The sequence below is a fragment of the Hyla sarda genome, chromosome 4 (assembly GCF_029499605.1).
Source record: "Hyla sarda isolate aHylSar1 chromosome 4, aHylSar1.hap1, whole genome shotgun sequence".
Lineage (NCBI taxonomy): Eukaryota > Metazoa > Chordata > Amphibia > Anura > Hylidae > Hyla > Hyla sarda.
In genome coordinates this window covers 289,691,172-289,714,541 of record NC_079192.1, presented here as the reverse complement: position 1 = coordinate 289,714,541, position 23,370 = coordinate 289,691,172, and the positions used below count along the sequence as shown (strand labels likewise).

Here is a 23,370-nt window from a genome sequence, read left to right as displayed (position 1 = left end):
ACATCAACAGAGTAATACTTCAACAGAGTAGTAGCTCAACATGAAACTTGTATGTTTTGGATGATAGCATTGAATTGTTTTAATTGTTTTCTGCGTCATATTTTTCTAGAGGGCATAATATGAGACTGAAGTCATATTCCAAACATTGGTGTGATCCCCCTATGAGCACCTACTCTGCACTCCTAACCAGCTCTGTTTAACATTTTTATTCATTGGTGGATGAGCTTTGATTTTTTACTTCTTGGGTCTTTCTCGGCATCAACCCTCATAATGACAGATTGCAAGGCTGTAGAACCAAACTTCACCCTTAGCAGTCACCATTCCAGGGTCCTCATAATAACTCCCAGTACTAAGATACCTCTAGGACTTAGGGTAGGACAGAATAGATTACCACTCAGCAATGTAAGGAAACCGTACAAGGACATATCAGTGTCAAAAGTTTCACCATTAGATGGCAGTAACCAATGGAAATAGTCTTTAGAATATCTCAAATGGAGAACAAACAACATAGAAAAATCAGCAGATAAGAACCAGATTAGCCTATTTAGTCCATTGAATATTCTGAATATCATTAATAGTTTCTGGCCTTATCTTATCTTACCCATGCTTAAATCCCAAGAATGCTTTAACTTCCTTACTGTATTTGCAGCTAGCACTTCTACTGGAAGGCTATTCCAGGCATCCACTACTCCCTCAGTAAAATAATACTTCTTGTTGTTAAGGAAAATCCATCTCAAGTAACTGACTTAGATATGACATGGTAGAACACAGGAAGTGGGGGAGAGTTTAGTATGTGCTCTCTGCAGGAGAGTGGGAGAGAGAGATTGTGTGCACCTGCACTGTAAGCTGTGAGCCTCTTAAAGATCTGTGCAAGGTGAATCAAGGCTTCTCTCTCATCTAATCATCAGCAGTTTAAGTGCTTAGTGTAGCCCCTTCCTTACTGTTCTCCTACTGTATGTACACAGTGCTGCTTCCAGTATCTAATGGCCTCTCCCTTTAGTTTGCAGCCTTTATTACAGCACCAGCTTAGTGCTCAGTGTAACCCTTTCCTTGCTGACTGCTTCTCTTTTTTCCTTTAGGTTAACATAGCACCTTGCAAAGTCAGTGCATCAGTAACGCTTTCTCCTACACATGCCATCTATAGTACTGTACTGTGTAGATCATCAGCCAGGACAGTGTCAGCCTGTATAGTACAATTTCACCAGCACAGTGTCATGGTGTACAAGTAAAGACAAAATAATGTGCTTTGATTGTCCAGAAAACTAAGTAAGTGGCTGTATGTGTAAAACAGCCTAGCTGTGGTTCCACCCCTTAAAATGGAGAGGATAAGGAAAAGCTTCCTGTCATTAATGGTGAGTGTCGGGCTACTGATAGTAGCTATCACTCACAGCTATGTAGCAAGTGCAGCTCCTATGCCAGCTTTATAGTAACTTAATGCTCCAGTGTGTACATTTACTGTGTTATGTCCAAGGTGACAAGGGAGTCTAGGGGTTTAAAAGTTAGCTACATTTAGAAATTCATGTTCAGCTCCCTTTAGCCAAGTGTGTAAGGTTATTATATATCATATAAATAGCAGAACTATACAAACTTACTTAATGTAACTGGTGAGGGTGTTGACCGATAAGTACAAGAGAGATGGCATTAAAAATATTTTTTTTCTAAATATTATTTTAACAAGGCAACCAAGGGCATCAATGTTATAACTTACAATTAGTCAACACAAACTATTAATTTATAATAAAAGATACTTTTCACCTAAGTACAATATTAAGAGAAGTTTAAGGGGAGATTTATTAAGCTCTGCACCTGGTGCAAATTTGTAAATGTATGCATCTTTACGCCAGTCTGTGTCATGCTCGCCAAATATTAGGAACAACAAAAAAAACAACACGGGGTGTGCCCCTAGTGAGGACTGTTTAAAAAGTTAACCAAAGCAGAGACAAAGTGGGGTCCTTACCCTTAGGTGTTGCGCTCAGGGCACAACACCTGTAGTAGCGTCTGGAGAGAAAGTAGCCGGACCACTGCCACAAGGAACTTCCTGGAGTGACGTCAGTCTCACCCGTGGGAACACGATATGAAAATGTAAAAGCGAGTTCCTCTGATGCTTGGTTTCATGCAAAGTGGGTGTGGCTGCCCCTTGGCACCGAAGCTACTAAATTTTAATACCTACTAGCATATATAAATTGTAGTGAAAATCTACACAGGCTGGGGTTTAAGTAAGACTTGCATGTAAAACACCATTCTTAGTAAATTCATCTCTATGTCTATGACTTATTTATTCTTAAAATCTCTTTTTTTCTAATCATTATGTTTGATAAGTTCATGATGCAATGACTAGAATCTACAATGTATTAAAATGCCATTTGTTGCTCCCATTTTTGTTCCTTCCAGTTTTTTTTTCTCTTTGCTTATTTCGATATATTTTAAGCGAAAATCTAAATTGGTAGTAAAGATTGTATAGGACTTTAAATCTGGTTCAATACATCATATTTTTTTTTCACTAAGACTTTATGAAAATATGGACTTTCCATATTTACTACATGTTTTGCCTTATTAAAAAACCCCATTAAATCCCAGATTATGTGTCCTACATTACTAACAATGGCTCTTGCTTGGAGTATAGGTTCAGCTTAGTTTATCTTAGGTTTCTGTCACTTTCTAATTAAGCTTCTCAATTCAATACCACAAATTCCTATTCCTGCAATAAAGATGGACAATCCTTTTTCTTGGGGCAACTATATTTAATGAATGAAAATCTCTCTGTTGACAATTTTCCTTCTGCCTCATATTAATATATCCCTTGCTGAGGCTAAGCCTGACTGTCCCTTGTGTATTGACTATTTTCCGTGAAAGAGACTAAAACGCTGTCTGCTTAAATAACATTCTCATACTTGTTAAAATTCCTTTTTCCTGTGGTACATACTTTAATGTGGAGGTAGGCTGTAAGATTTTATGTGGGCTGTTACATATTTGATTCTCCCATGCTTTGTTTATTTCTTCTGTTCTTCTGTAGCGTTGATCCAAGAATGCGTCTTTAGCATGATAAACTCTAGCCAGCTACTTACTCCAAAATGACTTAATAAGCAGAATTTAATTTTACTGAATTAATTTCCTTAATTTATTAAAATGTAATTAACTGTAAATTAAAAAAGAAATCCATGTGTTAACCTTTGTATTGCAAGATATTAGTTCTGATATGAAATCTGTTTTTAGTCACAGTCAAATATTTGACATAAAAATCATACATATAATTTGAAAATATTTTTTATATATCCTTTTTTTTATTATTGTATTGATAAAAAATGAGTGTTTAAAAATACATCAAATAGGATTTAAAAAAAATCTATAGAAAGACATGTTAACAAACCCTCCCATTTCTAACAATTCCTTAGAGGAGTTTTAGAAAGGGAAAAAAAATAAAAAGTGGAATATATTGTGCATTGTACTGTTCTGTATTGTTTAAAGGGAACATGTCAGGTGAAAAACAGAGTACGAACTGTTGATAGTGTAATAAGGAAACACATAGTACAGTACCTTTTGTTTGTCTGTCTGTACTTACCAAGTGTCAAAGAGGCATTCCCCAGCCTCTGAAGTGTCCTGGGCTGGAACACTTCCCTGCTTCCCCTCCCCTCCCTTTCCTGGCTTGATTGACAAATGGAGCTTGGCTTCCACAGACAAGACCAGTCTAATTCTTCCATGCACTGTGCATTCATATGGTGGCATAGGAGTGGAGAGTTTCTCTGCTGTGGGCAGTGGCATAACTTAGTCAATGCACATGTGCTACAATAGTGGTGCATCAAGTTACCTTTAGCAATTCATTTTTTGGGGAAAAGATTGCTCTACCTTTTCCAAATCTTACGTAAAAGTCTGTACATGCAAAACAATCTGCAAATCTTAACCTATTAAAGATTTGATAATGCATTTAAAATGACTAACTCAGTAGTAAAACAACAGTTTTTATATTTTTTTTATGCTTATATAATTTTATCTTACATGATATATACCCGTATGCATCCAATTTACATTAAGCACTATCCCTTTAGATTTGTGCGACATTGTTTATTACTTTGATAGAAAATGTCATCACAAAAGACCTACAGTATTGTTTAAATACATTTTTTATGTTAAAGGTTGTTTTGTTCATTTTACAAACTATATTGAAATTATATTAGAATTTAATTTTGATATCATTCAGTTTTCATTTTGGCTGCTAGGCTGAATAATCAACTGAGACTTCCTGTACTTTACATATTGCTTTCTAGCAATTTCCTTTCTATCATCACAGACAGGATTACAGTGAAAGATGACACCAGAATATAGATAAAATGGGATCAGGCCATTGACAGTAGGTGATTCTCAGAACTCATCCTTCATGCCACCCCCATAGAACGACCTCTGTACAAGTCACAGACCATGCCTAGAAGACTTTACCATAGAAGTGAATAGGGTCAGTTCCAGTCAGGCTTGTATTTGCTATAAGGCACCTGTAGGCATCACTCTAATGGGGTGTATTCAGTCTTAGTGCCTAGGGCAGCATGAGAAGTAAATATGGCCCTGGTTCTACTCTATTGTTTCCTTTATACATGGGTTCTGCTGTAAATAAAATATCTAAATACTCTTAAAAGCAGCTTAGGTAAGATGACTGGCCCCATAATGATGTACTAAAAATGAATGAAAACTGCATTACAAGTAGAAAGTAAGAACAGATTAGAAAAAATACCAATTTCAGTACTTGGTTCTAAACAGTAAAAAAAATATATAGTCTGTTGTTCACTTGTTAGTATGTTGCTTACATCTAATACATAATCTAGGCTTGTAAATTTCCAGCTTCCTTTTTGTGAAATGAAGCCCTTAATAAGAATACCATGGCAAAACATCTAATGATCTTCAGCTATGTGCATTTAATGGACTGGGTATTTTGTTGTTGCATAGGGAATGCATTATTGCTAAGCAATAGTGGACAACAGACTAAATATTTGACTCTTATTATAACAGTAACTGAAACATTCACACTGACCCTGGCTTTGGATAAAGGTTTCTATTTCAAAAAGGTCAAAGATAAAATGTTATATAATATTGAGCGTGAGTGTGCGTACAAATGTGTGTGTTCTTGGGCCAGCAGTTTTTTTTAACATATGCAGGGCTTGTACATGGCCACTTCTTATTGCTAAGTGCATCTATTACTATAATAATTGTACATGTCAGAAACCCCAAAAAGTTATAAACACTAGAAACAAGTAAACTACTCCACTCTGAGTAGGCCTGCGCCTATTTTGTCTGGGGCCCTCTATGATAGCTGAAAAACTTCCTCAATTTTTTTTCTGAAAATTGTGTTGGAATGGTAGCACAATGCTTTGTTTCTTAGATCAGTATTCAAAGATCTACAAGTAAACCTGATGTTGTTCTTCTTCAGCTCTGTTTATCAATGTGGTGCATGTTGCATGGGGCAATGTCCAGAGTAGTAAACATAGTCACATAAGCTCTTCAGGGTAATGTTTCTCTTTGGAGATCACTATAAAGACTTGTGGAGACATATAGGCAATGTATACTACACTGTTAATTCTGGGAAGAAGGATATGCAAAGCATCTCTCTCAGGTCAGTGTTTAACTCATGTATGAAGCCTTAGAACATGATTGGGGATTTAATAAGGTTAGTCAAAAACTCCTCATAAAGGGAAGTTATCTATTCGACAGCTGTTTTGGGGTTTCAAATATTCTTATAGGAAATAAACATTGAATTAAAGGCAAATCTACCTTCAAAAGGTGACATCACAAAGCCACTTTTCATATTCTTCTTCCAGGAATTCCCAGAAAGAATTTAAGGAGAGAAACTACAAAATAGTACAGGGTGGGCCATTTATATGGATACACCTTAATAAAATGGGAATGCTTGGTGATATTAACTTCCTGTTTGTGGCACATTAGTATATGTGAGGGGGGAAACTTTTCAAGATGGGTGGTGACCATGGCGGCCATTTTGAAGTCAGACATTTTGAATGCAACTTTTGTTTTTTCAATAGGAAGAGGGTCATGTGACACATCAAACTTATTGGGAATTTCACAAGAAAAACTACGATGTGCTTGGATTTAACGTAACTCTATTCTTTCATGAGTTATTTACAAGTTTCTGATATGTATATAAAATGTGTTCAATGTGCTGCCCATTGTGTTGGATTGTCAATGCAACCCTCTTCTCCCACTCTTCACACACTGATAGCAACACCGCAGGAGAAATGCTAGCACAGGCTTCCAGTATCCGTAGTTTGAGGAGCTGCAGAATGGGCAAAACAAAAATTTGAACAGGACCCTTAGTTTACGCAGAAGATTTTGTTCAGTGATGAGGCAAACTTTTATGCGAATGGTGAAGTTAACAAACAAAACCACTGCTATTGGTCTGACACTAACCCACATTGGATAGATAAGACTGTTGGAACACAAACATTGATGGTATGGTGTGGTATATGGGGTACAAAGATAGTGGGGCCATTCTTCATCAATGAAAACCTCGAGGCCACTGGATATGCGAAATTGCTACATGATGATGTGTTTCCCTCTTTATGCACTGAAGCTGGCACGTTCCCTGAGTTTTTCCAGCAAGATGGTGCACCACCACATTATGGGTGTCAGGTCCGAGCATTCCTAGATAAACAGTTTGCTGGAAAGTGGATTGGTCATCATGGGTCAGTTGAATGGCCCCCAAGGTCTCCCGATCTGACCCCCTTAGACTTTTATCTTTGGAGTCATCTGAAGGCAATTGTCTATGCTGTGAAGATGCGAGATGTGCAGCACCTGAAACTACAGATACTGGAAGCCTGTGCTAACATTTCTCCAGCTGTGTTGCTATCAGTGTGTGAAGAGTGGGAGAAGAGGGTTGCATTGACAACACAATGGGCAGCACATTGAACACATTTTATAAGTGGTCAGAAACTTGTAAATACCTCATGAAAGAATAAAGTTACGTTAAAACCAAGCCCATCATTGTTTTTCTTGTGAAATTCCCAATATGTTTGATGTGTCACATGACCCTATTCCTATTGAAAAAACTAAAGTTGGATTCAAAATGTCCGACTTCAAAATGGCCACCATGGTCACCACTCATCTTGAAAAGTTTCCCCCCTCACATATACTAATGTGCCACGAACAGGAAGTTAATATCACCAACCATTCCCATTTTATTAAGGTGTATCTATATAAATGGCAATCCCTGTAGATCCACCCTTGGTCCTCCTACAAATAAAACATAAAGCAGGAGCCAAACACTCCAGGTAATGTCTTCCAAAGGTACCGTTGTGCTTAGGGGATTTAAGTCCTGATTGCTGAGCTGAGCACAACCTGCTGTCTAGCAGGGAGCTAGGATTGCACAGCTTCTGGCACTCACCTAGGAATTCCCAGAAAGAGAAACATTATTTGGTTCCACAATTATAGGCATTTCTTCAAACAGCCACCGTATTCTTTACTGATGAGGGACAACAATGCTGAAACAGCTGTCTACTGATCAGTAACATCCCCTTCTGTGGCATTTCTGGCTTGGCTTAATGAATCCCCAATCATATTCTAAGGATTCCAGATATAGAAAAAGATAAATGAATACAAAGGAGGCACTCTAAATGCTGTTTTTTGAAGATATTGCAAGATCCTTATCAGGAGCCCTTGTAACAGAGCCAATGGCTTTCCGGGCATGCTGAGAGTTGAAGTTTTGCAACATCTGGAGGGCCGCACTTTAAGATCACTGCCATAAGGCCTTCAGACAGCAACTGTTTGCTTTTGACACATAATATAGCTGTACTCCAATGCTACTGTAATCCCACATGTGACCATCGGACAAGTGGTACATCATTTGTCATAGTTTTAAGAGATGAGCATGCCAGGTGAAATTTTTCAGAAAACCCATCTAAATAAGATGGAAAAAAAAGTTCCAAACTGAAACAGTCACAGTTTACAATAAAATGAGTATGTGAAAGAGTTAATATTTATTAATGCCAAGAAAGAACCCGCCTTTTCCTTCAGTCTTTCTCACTCATTGCTTTGAAGCCAGTTACAATGCAGATTTGAAAAGTTTTCTGCTCTATTACCATTCATTCTGTCATATTATAGTAAGATGAAACTGTGTGAAATATACATAAACATTTCATTCTCTAGAATATTTTGCATGTTAATAGATTTTTCTTCATTTTTTTTTCTATTGTGTCTTGGAATAAATCTTTCTATTAAACAAATAATGACATTTTTTGTTGCTGGCAGAAATGCTGAGCCGAATAGCCATTATACATGCTCTGCTTTTATAACCAACATACCCCTATCTTCCTCCTAAAAAAAGAAAAACATTTTTTATTGGATCTCATAAAATATGCATGAGCATGAACAACTGCCTTTTTTTTTACTGGCCTGACCTTGAAGTTGTTCGAGTGGAAATTTATTTATTTATTTTATTTTATTTTTACATGAAATGCCTTTATAGTTTTGGTTTTCTGTGAAAGCTGCAAACTCATTTTGGGGAATTGATGAGGATAAATGTGTGTTTATGTCTCAAAGCAGCAAATAAAGCAAAAAGAACAAAATATGTTACGGTGTACTTTATCAGTCTGAAGCGATGTCTTATGTCATTCCCTTTTTAATTGCTGACAGGGTTTTCCAGACACTGCAGAGACAGATATATGTCACCTCCACATCATACCTTGAATTAATCAAGACCTTTAAGAATCTATTAGAGCGGAAACGGCTTGAGTTGTTAACCAGCAAGAACAGATATCTGGTTGGGCTCGAAAAACTGGATTTCGCCTCCTCACAAGTGAGTAAAGATGCATTTGCAGCTGATCAAGGTAATATTCTTCCCACTGTTTCTCCTCCAGAAGTACACATTAGGAATTAGGCTTCCAGAAAGCATGTTATGAACATGGGCAGAAATGAACAGTAGCCTGGGGTTATAAAAAATGCTAAGCAGATGGGCCAAATTTCTCCAGTTTTTAATTAGATTATAATGTACTCTCATTAGTAAAGAGAGCAACCAGACTGACACCGAAATCACAGGAGCAATTTTAACTTTCTCCAATGTAAATGGAGAATAAACTTGTGTGATGGCATTACTTGTTGTGAAAGCAGCGTGAGTCACAGTCACTTCTTTCTACTTTTGGATACCATGTAAAATAAAAGTTTTCAGACCACATCAGTTACCGCAGTGGAGAGAGATGGCAACAACCCAAAATACATCTGTTTGTACTTTCTCAGTGGAAGTAAAGGGTTTATTAAATTAAGCAAAACTAACTATTTTCCCAAAGTGTAACGCACATGTATAATAAACCAGATTACAAGAGCCAAATTCATTATTTTTATTTTAATGTATCTGCCACCTTTGTGCTTCTTGCCTCAGTTAAGAGGCCACAGCTCCTAGTGAGCATATAAGTAACATAAAAACAAAACAGCTATGTTCATCTTATAAATATAACTGGCACTCTTTGCTGCCAGTGTATTTTTAGCAGTTTATGAAGGTTTATTGTACCTAATGTGAAGATAGAATTGCTCTAGATTAGCAGACTGCATTACGCAGGTAAATACTGTGCGATAAATAGAGGAGAAAACACTCAAGTTGTGAGGAGTAACAAACAAATTCATCAAGTCATTAATGTTTAAAGAAATTCACTGCACCGTCCTGAAGAAATGGTCTCTGAAATTGACTGGGTTTTGCCTGTCAAGGAAAATTGGCCATCTGTCCATCAGCATGGCTGAAAACAATCTTATTCAGTACAAATAGCCTCAGTTTTTTGACATGGTATTTCAATTATCCTTGAATTTTGAAATATGTCCATGTCAGTTTGCACTTGGTGGACATTTTCACCACTATCACACAAACATTCCCTGTAATTCTGCCATTTCTGGTATAGCATTAACTATTGTATATAACATAGAGTTGCTATCTATCAATCTATCTATCTATCTATCTATCTCGTATCTATCTATCTATCTATCTCATATCTATCTATCTATTTGTCTATCTATCAGCAGTAGCATCACATTTGTTATAATACAGGTAATATATATATATATATCTATATATATATATATATATATATATATATATATATATATATAATTGTAGAGCTATATACTTGAGTTACTTTATTATTTAAAATATGTTGTTTCATGTTATTTGGTGTTCTGACCTAGCTCTAGAAGAGAGCATGGCGGCATGTATATGATGACATGGTAAAGTTAAATAGAAGTGTAAACAATAGCACAGAATCCATTAAGGTTAATAGCTACTTACTGAGATTTCAAGTGTAATAATTTTGACCTCTTTCTACATTAAATGCTACTCTGTAAAAGACACAGAATGTTAGCTATGCTTTTTCTCTTTCAAGGGGTTGTCTTCCTTTTTTCGTAAGCTTGGGAACTTTGAAAAATAAAAAAGAAGGCATAACAAATTCCTACATCTCCAACATCTCCTTTTCATAAATATTCCAGGTCCTCTCTCCACCCCAATCTTAGTATATGTGTTGTTTTTTTAAAAACAATTCCTGTGATCTATGACCTATACCAATTACTTATAACATTAAAACCACTTATAGGTAAAGGAAATAGCATTAATTATCTCATGACTTTCAATGTAAGGGGTGGGAGGGATATATTAGACAGCAAGTGAACAGCCAGTTCTTAAAGGTTTTTTTTAGCACTCTTTTTCTCCTTATTTTTTTTTACCAAAACTCCATCTTGGGGTTTTATGTTTGCACAACGGAATTCCCCAGCAGAATTCTGCAGATATATTGAGCCCGGAAATTCTGCTGCAGCATACTCTTAATGATTTCAATGGGATTCTGCTGCACCATGCAGCTGCAGCAAAAACAATAAACCTGGTTATTGTTTCTGCAGAGTCTGCTTGGAAATGCATTGCTGTCTCTCAAGACAGCACATTTCCGAGCGGTCCTAGTCTGCCGAAACATGCAATGATTGTTTGCCGTGTTTTCCAGGCGGTCATTCTGCAGATTTTTACGCCATGTGAACATAGCCTATAAGTGACCTCCCTGCCTGTCTCTTTATTACATCTCGATTTTGCCATACTGTTTTGAATCAGTTTTATTTAATTTTTTTAAATGTATACCTAAAAAACTGACAAAACTGTAGGCAATCGTGCGCTCATACAGATTGCATTGATTAAAATGTTATAAAAACTGTATACGTATTTTAAAAAGGACACCAAACCCTTTGTAAACAATAAAACAGGACAGAACAGGATACAAAAATGTGGTAAGGACGGTTCACACTACGTTTGCAGTGTACGGGAACAGGATACAGCTGGGGGGAGCGAAAATCAGGAGCTCTTGTATCCCAGCTGGACCAGGACCGTATGTAATGCATTTCAATGAGCCGACTGGAGTCAAATGCTGACTCCGGTTGGCTCATTTTTGCCCCGTATACAGTTTTCTAACTGGACCCAAAACCGTGGTATACCACAATGTTAGGTCTGGTCAGAAAACTGTATACGGGGCAAAAATTAGCCGACCAGAGTCAGTGTTTGACTCCGGTCGGCTCATTAAAATGAATGAGGTTCGGGCTGGATCCAGTTGGGATACAGGAGCACCCGGTTTTCGCTCCCCCCAGCCATATCCGGTTCCCGTACACTACAAACAATAGTGTGAACCAAGCCGTACACTGAAGTTTTGTGCACGGGAAAAAAACACTGAAAAAATGTACAAAAACTTACACAACCTGATACATATTTTTTGTTTTATATGGGTGGTCAGTCTATAGGGCAAGCAATACAGGTGTATACTGTTTTCAAATACAAAAACTAATTCAAAACAGTATGGCAAAATTGTGATGTGAATGCCCTCTAACTTAACAGAGCATTCTAATAAGGTGAATGCACCATCACCTGCGGACTTCACAGCACTAGACTTTCTAACTCAAGACTCCAGAACAGTGGCTCCTAGTGTCATATCCACTACACTGGAAGCTACTGTAGTAACAGTTACCGTAGTAACAAAGTTTGTTTTTTGTGTGTTATGTTTTTCCTGACTATTGTTCATGCACTATCTTTAGACTGTCCTGAATTCTGGTATTTCTAATATTATGCCCACAAAAATTCTACAAATTTCTCTTGATATTGATTAAAATTGTATCCTATAATATGAAGGGAATCAACTCGCCATCTAAGGGTCTATTTACATGGCAGAATTTCTGCTTGCGGAATTCCACCTTAAATTAAAGCCCATAGACTTCAATGGGATTCCGCACTCCCATTCTCACTTCTGAATTTCCGCTTGCAGAATTCCGCAAGTAGAAATTAAGAAGTGTGAATGGGAGTGCGGAGTCCCATAGAAGTCTGTGGGCTTTAATTTAAGTCTATAGGCTTTATTTTGAAGATTCTGCCTCCATAGAAACATTTTCCATAGAAACTTTCCATTTGCACGATCCAGACGGTAGAGTTACATTTCTGAAAGGTTGCATAGGTCACCACACTTTTACCTTTGCCAACCTTTACATGCCTAATACTAGGCAGATCTCATGGTAATAATCAGCCTAACTCTTGACTTTTTCAAAGACATCATTGTAGTTATAGGCGGCTACTTGAATTTAATTCTGGAATCCGGCCTTGATTCCTCTTCCAGGAAGTCTTCTCTGTCTTTTAAGGCTCTCCCCTCTTTGCAGTCATCTTTACAGACCTTTGACTTGCTTGCACCGCTCAGAAAACTGTGTCACTTTCTCTCTGCCACACATCATTTATATTAAACAATTTTCTCTTCACCTCTAAAGCCCATCTCCAACTTATTAGGGATTAGGTTGCTTATCCCTACTGAGCGAGTCAAGCTCATAGAACCCAGTCGCATTCAGGACTTTGCCTAAAATGTGGTTAGGCTAATATTAGAACTTGCAGCTTGCACAAACTGGCAATAGTACTATTATAAAGAAGGGATGAGGAACACATGGCGTTTTGGTGCCATTTCAGCAAAGGATGAAAGTTGGAACACTGAGATGATGTCGGTGTAGTCTAGCATATTATGTAGCTATTAGCAAGATCACATGACTTCAGATTAGCCAATCATTGCATGGGAATTGGTCTAAACAGAGTGATAAAACCCTATGCACCTGTGTTGACCCATTATCTCGGAGGGAAAGCTGAGCAGTGAGCAGTGTACAGAAAACTGTGGAACTCCTGATCAATACACTATAATATAAATCAATTTGAGCAAAACAGTCTGCAGGGGCTGACCTCAGTGACCTGCATTACTGTGTCCTTTTGCTGCACTATAAATCCCAGTAGTGTGACAGCAAAATGTGCCCATGGAAAGCTACTACACTACAAGACAAACATTTTTTTAGCAAAGCACTGTGCAGTAGAATAACCTGTATTTTATCTTAATTTTTTGTGTTTAACCAAATATAGAGCATTTCTAGCTGGATTCTACCAAAGAATGCATTTCTAGCAGTGAATGTTCACTGTGCCTGTTAAATCATGTTACCTGTATTTTACGGATTTAACCAAATGTAAAGCATTTCTAGGTGGGTTTATTTAAATGGAAACTGTCAGATATAAAAACGTTTTATATGTTGTACATCTTGGCAAAACAATAAACATGAGACATTATGGGCACTATATGGCTGATAGACAAGGCTGCAGGAGAAACACAGTTTACAGCAACACTGCTGTAACACAGAGTTGTACCAAACATTTGCCTCCAGTTGTTGCAAAGCTACAACTTCAAGCATTCCTTGACAGTGAAAATATGTCTGGGCATGCTGGGAGTTGTTATTTTTCAAAAGCTATAGGCACACAGCTGAAGGCAACACTGCTGCAAAAAAGAGTTATCCAAACACTGTACCTCCAACTATTCCAAGACTACAAGTCCCAGCATTACAGGACTGGCAAAGGATGATACATATGAATGACATAAAAAGATGTAAGTTATACACTCACCATATTGTCTTTGGTGGTAGAGTGCAGGCAATCTCCAATAACCATTGTATGTGTGTGTGTGTACAGCATACATCCAGAGAGGAAGGGGTTACAGAGCAGGGCTGCCAGGCTCCTGAGGGCAGTGAGTCAGAAGAGTGAGGGATGGGGATGAGTCATCACAGTGCAGGCAAGATAAGGACACAGCCCCTCCCTTTGACAAGATGGAAAAGACAGTGGGCACAGTTAATATTTTTTTACTGAAATATGGATGATAGATACATAAAAATTACATGTACATGATCAGGATAAGGTACTGAGTAACATACAACAGTTTTTGTTGTATTTGTGGGATCTGACACAAATGTTTGTATAAATGACAGCATTGATTAGTGAGAAATTTAAAACTCCTGTGCCAGATGCCACTGATTAGACAGTACCACCACTACCCCTGCTGTCAGCTGGCTACAGCTACCACTAGTCCACCACTGCCTGCTGACCACTTGCTACTACAAATACCACCAGTCCACCACGGTGGTTGCTACCACATCACTAGTCCACCCACCACTGCCTGCTGTTCACTGGCTACAACTATCACTAGTTCACCAATTGCCTGGTATCTGCTGGCTACAACTACCACCAGTCCACCAATCTTGCTGCTGCTACTACCTGCCAGGTTTTGAGGTGATGGATAATTAAAATTGTATCAGAATCTAAGAAAGAGAGGGTGCATATTTATATTTTTTTATATATTTTTTTTATTTAGCATGTTGTCAAAGCAAGAGGCTCCCCTCATCCTCAACACAGATGCTGAGAAGGCTTTGGATAGGATAGGTTGGATCTCTTATAGGATAGCTTGGATCTCTTAACTTCTCTTCTGGTTTGGCAAACATGCTGCCAGAACCCAGGCCCTGTCCTATTACGTAACTATTCATATGCCTTCAAGAAATCGGAATAATGTGTTGGCGATTGCCTTAAGTCATTATTCTTGTGAACTAAATGTTTTCTTTTTGATGAACTCTCTCAAAAACTGGGCTCCCATATAGTTTTTAGGCCCTGTGGGAAAAAAAAAAACTATTCACCTATAACACTGTTCCACGTCAGCTCCCACTTTTTGTTCCTATACAGCTACTCTTTTCTCCTACCTGTCTAGCTCCAGATGCCAGCTGCCCACACCAGAATCCCAACTTTTGCCTGTCATGTGACAGAAAGGTTAGCTCGTGGTTCTCTTTTCTGTTGCTTTATGAATCACAACTGTTTGTGTCATATGGATGCACAAGTAGTTAAGAGCTGTTTCAGAGCCTCATGCGAGCCCACCATTTCCTTAGAGCCTTGTCATGGTTGCACCCCTATGACAGTGGATATGAGGTCCCTCGTGCTTCCCTATGTATATCGTATAATATATTAAGCAGTCCTACAAGATGGATTACTGTAAGCAGTAAGCAGAAAATACAAGAAGTAATAATCTGTGATCCCTTTAAATGACATGTTATGAGAATCTCTAAATTGGATGGAGACAGTGTGATATTTCATTGTAATATTTGTTTTCAGAACTTTTCCATGTCTTTATTTTTTGGCTCATCAGATCGCGATCATGCAACATGAGTTGACAGAGCTTAAGCCTATGCTGATTGAACGAAGTGGTGAGACGGAGGAGCTGGTAAACATTATTGCAGATGAGACTTTGGAGGTGGAAGCGGTTAAAAGTTTAGTTGAAGCAGATGAGGCAACAGCTAACAAGGCTGCTTTGGAAGCCAAAGCCATTAAGGTATGTTGACATAACATATGCAAGCTTCACAGGGGACGGAATTGTAAATTAGATTTAATATTGATCAGGCAATACACAATCAAGAAAATTGGACACACATGTCTGTAAAAACTATGGCAGTGAATGGAGTGTTAAAATTAGAGTCGAATATGAGATAGACAGAGTCGTGCCTGCTGTTGACATGATGGAGGCTATTGATCAAAAGCACAGCAAACTGCTGCAAGTTTGCTCATTATGGTCCCTATTGAGTTATAGGATTTATCATTTTGTTTACTAAGAATATTAAACTCCACTTTAGGAATGGAATGCAAATTTATTGTACAAGGATATACTAAAGAAGAGTTCTGCAAGCAGGCAAGCAGCGCCCAATGGACACAATTCTAGTATACTAGAAAGTTTTTTTTGTTTTTTTTAAGAAGAGATGGCAAGTTTGGCACTGTCACCATTGGATGCATGCTCGATACGATCATAGCGACATAATGTGCAGACATTGCATTTTCTTATAGTGAAACGTTCACCTTATATGTGGTATATGGATATTTAAAATCGTACAGGGACACAGAGATGCTGGTTTATGCTAAGCGATAAAAAGAGATAAAGCAATAAAGGTATCAGCTTAAAAATTAAGGATAAAAAGAAAATCATCTATAAAATAAAATCCCCCAATGTTTTTTTTTTTTACATTTTAATCAGGCATTGATAAAAAAAAATACACATTTTCACACATTAATTATACTGTAAAAAACAGTTATTATATCAATTAATTAAGACAGACATTCTTTTTTTTTATGAGAAGTAGCGTTTGTCCCAGCCTTGCCTCTGGCACAAGTGACAGTGTTTTGTGACAAATCGGTAATTTCCATAGAAGGTACAAAATATTAAGCCTTTTATGTTAGAATAAAAGGCTGTTTGTTGTTTTAATTTATGGTAATTGCAGAGTTTAATAAAATAATTCGATAAATTACTAACATGGAGCAGAAGTTAATACTATGAATAGTGTAAGAGGGTGAACCACAACTAACCCACACATGCCCCCTTCCAAAAAATCTGTACGTGTATCTAAAAGATGTGTGTTGATGTTGTTATCTTGTGACATGTTATGTTGTATTGCACAGTTGATACCCCCACACATCCCATGCTCCTATGGGTTTTTATAATGGTTGGAAGAGCACTGCATTAGTTGGTGTTATCATGCTTTGGCAGCATGGCCTATACCAGGAACATGGTACCTTGACACCAGCTAGAAGGAGGAGATATCAGTCAGTAAGTACTGATGAGTTAAGAATGTGCTACACTAGTGGTCTCAAATTGTGGGCCTCCAGATGTTGCAAAACTTCAACTCTCAATATGTCAACAGCTGTCCGAGCTACAACAAGTGATTTAAGAGAGACTGCTCTGTAAGAAAAGAGCAGCTCTGAGTCAACCACCAAGGTACATGCCATTGGGATGAGAAAGTAAAAAGGAGTGAAAGAAGCCTGAAGAAAGTGTCTTTGGTAGCTGCAGTGTAGGACAATATAAGTTAGTGTCGAGGAAAAACATAGCTAGCATTCAGAGGAATCCCTCGAGAGAGTCAAGTGGCTGGTGAGTCTGACTGTAAGACCATTGATGTATGGGAGCCGGTGGCTGCTCATGAATAGTTGCATGACAGCAGGCCCGGTGCAAGGATTTTTGCCACCCTAAGCGAAAGCTGATTTTTCCGCCCCCTTGACCCTGCCCATAGACTCCACCCTTTGACACGCCCCACCTGGGATGACACACTGTAACAAACTTCACATCACTAAAAGATAAGGAAAGAAAAGATTGCGGAGCAGCTCACCAAGTCCTAGTACTTGAGGTGTCGGATGTCACATTGCGGTCAGGCACATCACGGTCAGGCAGCAGGAGGACGGGGAGGCTGTGATGGTATGGGGGGAATCAGACGTCAGGGCCACAGCCGTATCGCACCTCACAGGGGCCTGACGAAGCACCGAACGGCACGATACGGCTGTGGCCCTGACGTCTGATTCCCCCATACCATCACAGCCTTCCTGTCCTCCTGCTGCCTGACCGTGATGTGCCTGACCGCAATGTGACATCCGACACCTCAAGTACTAGGACTTGGTGAGCTGCTCCGCAATCTTTTCTTTCCTTATCTTTTAGTGATGTGATTACTATTGCCAGACCAGCGTGTAGCACCACCCACAGTGATCCTACTTTGGCAGATACAATATATAGACAGTGGAATTTTTAGGATGATATAGCAGTGCCGGATCTTCTCTCTCTTTTGTGGTTATACTGTAACAAACTTCCTTCTCATGTAATTACCTTAATCCTGGGGTGCCACACTGTAACAAACACCCTCCTCATGTAATCTCCTTACTACTGGGGTGACACATTGTAGCAAACCTCATCCTCATATAATCACCTTACTTGGGTGGCAGGGTTTAGCTGGATGGGTGGGTGCTTCAGATACTGGCTAACTTTATTGCTGTGGGCAGAGAGGTGCCCCCATGAAGAGTGCGCTCTAGGCGGCTGACTGTTTTGCCTATAGGTAGAACTAGCCCTGCCTGACAGCCTGGTCAAAGACCTATATAGTATACAGATTGTACTGAACCAACAATAGGTTGTTTTTTTATCACATAAGGGGAGATTTATCAAAACCTGTCCAGAGGAAAAATTGCTGAGTTGCCCATAGCAACCAATCAGATCGCTTCTTTCAGTTTTGAAAAGGCCTGAGAAAAATTAAAGAAGCAATCTGATTGGTTGCTATAAGCCACTCGGCAACTTTCCCTCCAGACAGGTTTTGATAAATCTCCCCCAAATTCCCTTAAAGTGCTTCTGACAGGATATATTTGAGTAATGGTAGTTTAATGTTACAGTCTAATAGAACCTACTAGGTTTGAATATAGGACAGATTTTTTAAAATAATGTTCTAAATTTAGTTTGGACACAACTATACTGTATGACTTTGTTCAACTGTTAGACATATTAGACTCCTCTCTTTTCCTTACACCACCTCAGGACTTGGCTACTTTATATCAATATTAATGCAAGAAGAAAGATGAATAGGAGCAACTCACCCAAGACCCGAGAGGAGGTAGCAAAGTCTTACTTTATTGCATATCGTGCAGACATGGATGCAAGCCACAGGGGGCAGATGTCAAGGTGGGGTAGTCACAGACCACCCCCGTTGTCTGTGACTCCCCCACCGTGACATCTGCCCCCTGTGGCTTGCATCCATGTCTGCACGATATGCAATAAAGTAAGACTTTGCTACCTCCTCTCGGGTCTTGGGTGAGTTGCTCCTATTCATCTTTCTTCTTGCATTAATATCATATGGACTGAACCGCACTGTGTGAGCACCACCCTCAGCAGGCACATTGCTTCCTATGCCGATTCCATATTAACAGGAACATATACATACTCTTCCAGCTCTATACTACTGGTGCCAGGTTTCTTTGCTTCTACTATATTGATTTACTTTATATCAATATTTGGTTAAATAGGATATGCTCTTGATATATTTTTTCTTTTTGCTTGTATATATATATATATATATATATATATATATATATATATATATATATATATATACACACAATAGAATCACCTAACCCAGTTCAGAGTGGTTACTGGACCACCCCTGTGCTTCTGTGTTTACTTACCCTGATAGCCCGCTCTCCAAGCTCTGCTGATAACATTCTGAACCCTCTGTGGCCTCAGAGATTGGCTGTAATATGTTCAGGACATGGTCAGGAGAGCAGAAGATAATGTAGTGTTTATCTTTCTGAAGAACACTTCAGTCAACTTCTTCCAATCCGCAATGGCCCATTACAGTCATCAATGGATTGCATTTAATCACATAAAAGAGAAAGATGAAACTTGAATTTTATATTTAGTAACTCTTTTAACATAAGTAAAACCTAGTAAAACATTTTTATAAATAAATAAACGTTACATTATTGTTAGACATTATAAGATGCATACGGTGGACTATTTTGGAACAATTCTAGTTATTCTGGACAACTCATGAGAGACTTCATTGTACAAAGCAAAATAGCCAGGTACAGTACATTACTCAAAGGAAAGAGGGAACGGTAATGACATTTATAGAGCAAGGGCAAGTAAATGTTTTATATTGTCTTGTTCTCTTGGGTCAGGGGAACGTATAAAATCATTTGAAAGGGCACTTGAGCTTACATATTCTAATTTTATTATCTTAGATAAAATGATTTTAGCTGCCCTGTCTGAACTATGCAGTCATTCAAATTTAGTAAAGCTTTGAGACTCACTCATGACATTTTGTTTTGTGCTCCTTGTTATAAACATGTTATCTTCAATGACAATAGTATGGGAGTTTTGTTTTATAGATATCATGATCAAGTTAGGGAACCTTTGGTATAACATATAAACAAAATGCTGAATACATTTTAGAATGGTCACCTGACTTTTTATATCAGCATATACAAGTTACAATAGGAACTGAAAAACTGGATTGTATTTACACTTAGAGTTATACCAGCTAAAATGGTAAACCTGATTTTTTTTAAATGTATGTTTAATTTAAGTATAAGCTTTTTTTTATCCATGTATATTATATGCTGAACATTGAAGGTTCTTTCTTAAGTGGTATCTTTCAAATTAACCGACTACGAACATTTTTCTTGATCTACTATTATTTGGTTGGGAATGTTTATTGTAATTAATACATGTTAATAAATATGGTTGGGTTGCTCTGTTTTACACTTCTGTGCTTCCTTTTGCCATCCAGAAGCCATGTGGAAGTGCAGTAGCCCAAAACCTAGTTATGTCTCATATATGCCCTTGTTGTCCTAATAATCACCATGCACATCTAGTGAGTACTGCTCAAGTTTTAATCTCGGACTTGGATTCTGTAAAGGAGTGTTGCACCACTGGGCAAGTTAGATGTAGATGAGCTTCAGACGGTGAGCTACAGGTGTAATTCCTGTTTCGAGTCTCTGCTAGGTGCAGTTCCAATACAAGTTTTTTTCCAGCATTCCAGTTTGGAATAAATGTGCCAATATGTTTAACTAGGGCCTCTCAAATTTGTTGAAGCCTCACTAAACAGACCAAAGTGATGCCTGTCATTCACAAGACAGAGCAAGACCATGCTTAGATGCTTAGGCCTCAACATCTGTGGTGAAAGTCCATACAAAATTTTTTAATATTACTCAGTCTCACTTATACTCTTTTCCTAAATTCTTTATAATGTTAAAATAAGCACAAAATGAGTCAACATGTTTGCTAAATGACAGATTTTTACACCCTGAAATGAACTGTGTAGCTTATAGTCAGCTGAAATTCACCAACAACTAGGTGGCGCCTCTTCAGCAACACATGACTCACAGTTTAAGAACCATGATAAAAAAAAACAATTGCCTAATATAACGGACGGTTCTGGAAAGGGATTGTCATACTAACATCATTTTTCGAAACTGTCTAACAGAAAAATGGTTGTTTTTTTGTATTTGTATTGTTTTATATTGTTGGCTGAGATAAGTGTTATGCCCTTTACAAACCTTCAGTCCACACATGAGGAATAAAAAGCAATAAAAAAATCTTTCCTATTACCAAATATCATAGAAAGAATCAACAAACCAAACCCCAGATCAACCAACCATCTCCAGAAACCTACTACAGATAAATCACAATATCATGCCTTTCAAGAAAAGCATCCACGTCTTTTATCATCATTCAACAAATCAACCTTCACACAACCACATGTGACAGAGAATCCTATAAACTCACTGTTCTTACAGTAAAAAAAATATTTTCATGGTGAAATATTCTTTCCTTTAAATATAGTTGATGCCCATATTTGTGATAACAGGCCTAAGAATAAAACTATCATTTTGCAGACCTTTGTGTTGCCAATTGTTATGTTTGTACATAATAATTAGGTCCTTTTTTTTATATTTATTAGAGCAGTATATCTATGAATTATTTTACTAGCTCATTTAGAAACCTGCTTCAGTCTAGCTATGTCTTTTTATATACAAATATTCAGAATTGTACATACTTTTCCATGTACAGTCTGGTTAGTTATTTGTTCAAAAGGGTATTACAGTAGAAAAAATATATATATTTTGCTGGGCATGACATAAGAAATAACAAACATGTACTACTTACTTACCCCCCTGGTCCTCTCAGGGACTTCTATCCACCACTATTCACCGATTCTGCCTGCTTTGGGGAGTAGGATGTGCAGGATTTGTAGCAGCGATTTTACTGAATCAAATCCTGTGCATCAAATTTGTGCAGGATATAGCACATGTGAATTTAGGGGATTTGTGATTAATTTAAAAAAAGAAATAGAAAAAAAAATAACTGCTGCCCGCAAGACTGGAATTTTATAAAATGCACTATACTCAAGCACTTCAATGTTGACACTCTGATCTACTCTGATCTACCTATTTACAGTTGACACTAATTTGAATATCGTGTAAAAGTCCATTGTATTTAATTAATGCAACTTAAAAGGAAAGGAAGCATAAAGTGCTCCAAAATCTCCTGAAAGACGGATTCGTTGACCCTGGACTTAATGAAGCACAGTGACCAACACCAGCAGATGACATGTCTCCCCAAATCATATAATATATTGGGGATTTTGTGTTTTCATGAGCTGTAACCATAATACTCACAATTATAACAAATCATGGCTTGAACTATCTTGCTTTGCATGTAATGAGTTTCTCTCATATATTAGTTTCACCTTTTAAGTGGCATTTTTGGAAGAAAAGAACGTTGCTTGATATTCTACTGTTTCGAATTTCACCTGTATGTATCCTGATGACTTGTGTCACATGACGTTTCAAAGCCCGTGCAACCCATTCTTGAGGCTTTTTTTGGACATCATCATGAGAAGTGAGACAGTGCATCATGCAGTGAAGTAAACAGAGGATTCGAGGCAAGCTGGACCTTTGGTATTAGAGAGGGTGAGAAAAGTTCACTCAAAATATCAAGTTCAATCTGCTCACCAGGTGTGGTGAAACTGCTCAAACTGCACATAATCCACACCAGACCCTAAAGCCGACAAAAACAAGCAATACAGTAAAACCATGGACATAAGTGGGTGAAACACAGGAATCAATTATGCATTTCCAACATGGATGATCCTTATTTCTAGCCCACAAGATACAAACTTTTTACATATTGTATGCCATTTAAGGGAAAAGGGGGTGGGAAAACATAATCCCACCTCTCTTCAACAAGAAACCATTAACAGGCAAAGAAGTATATAACTATGTTAAAAGGATACATGAATACCATTACAAATTGAATAATGCAATATAAGGTCAGTCTCACAGTTAAAGCCTTTTGGTTGAGACCAGTGGAATAGTTAGATCCCAAGTGTGCCCATAGCCAATCACCTGCCCTTTTAGGTTTTTTAACCTTTTTGAAACACAGAAAACAAAAAGCAGACTTATCCCCATATGAACATCACAAAAGTGTTTCAAAACATTATGTGCATGTGAGTAACACTTCTTGTTTTCTACAAAAAGGAAGATCTTACAGAGTCTACTTTAACATGGACTACTCCTTTAACATTTAATACATAATGGTGATCACATTTACTTTCTGGTCTCCAGTAGTAACCCTTACATTTATCTACATTAAACTTAATATGCTACTTCTCCAATAAAGTGTCCATGTAAGGCTGGTTTCACGTATGTCTGGTATCCGGCATAGGTAAACTCAGCAAGCGGCATTTCCCTGT

At 37.9% G+C, this 23,370-nt stretch overlaps 1 protein-coding gene across 1 annotated transcript in view; it reads left to right on the top strand.

Annotated features, from left to right (window-relative positions):
- Nucleotides 1-23,370, top strand: part of LOC130369339 (dynein axonemal heavy chain 3-like) — a 919,716-nt gene that overhangs the window by 521,297 nt on the left and 375,049 nt on the right. Inside the window, exons 30-31 of the mRNA XM_056574479.1 lie at nucleotides 8,626-8,788; nucleotides 15,471-15,653. Coding sequence (XP_056430454.1) covers nucleotides 8,626-8,788; nucleotides 15,471-15,653 — 346 coding nt within the window. The remainder of the gene's footprint in view (nucleotides 1-8,625; nucleotides 8,789-15,470; nucleotides 15,654-23,370) is intronic.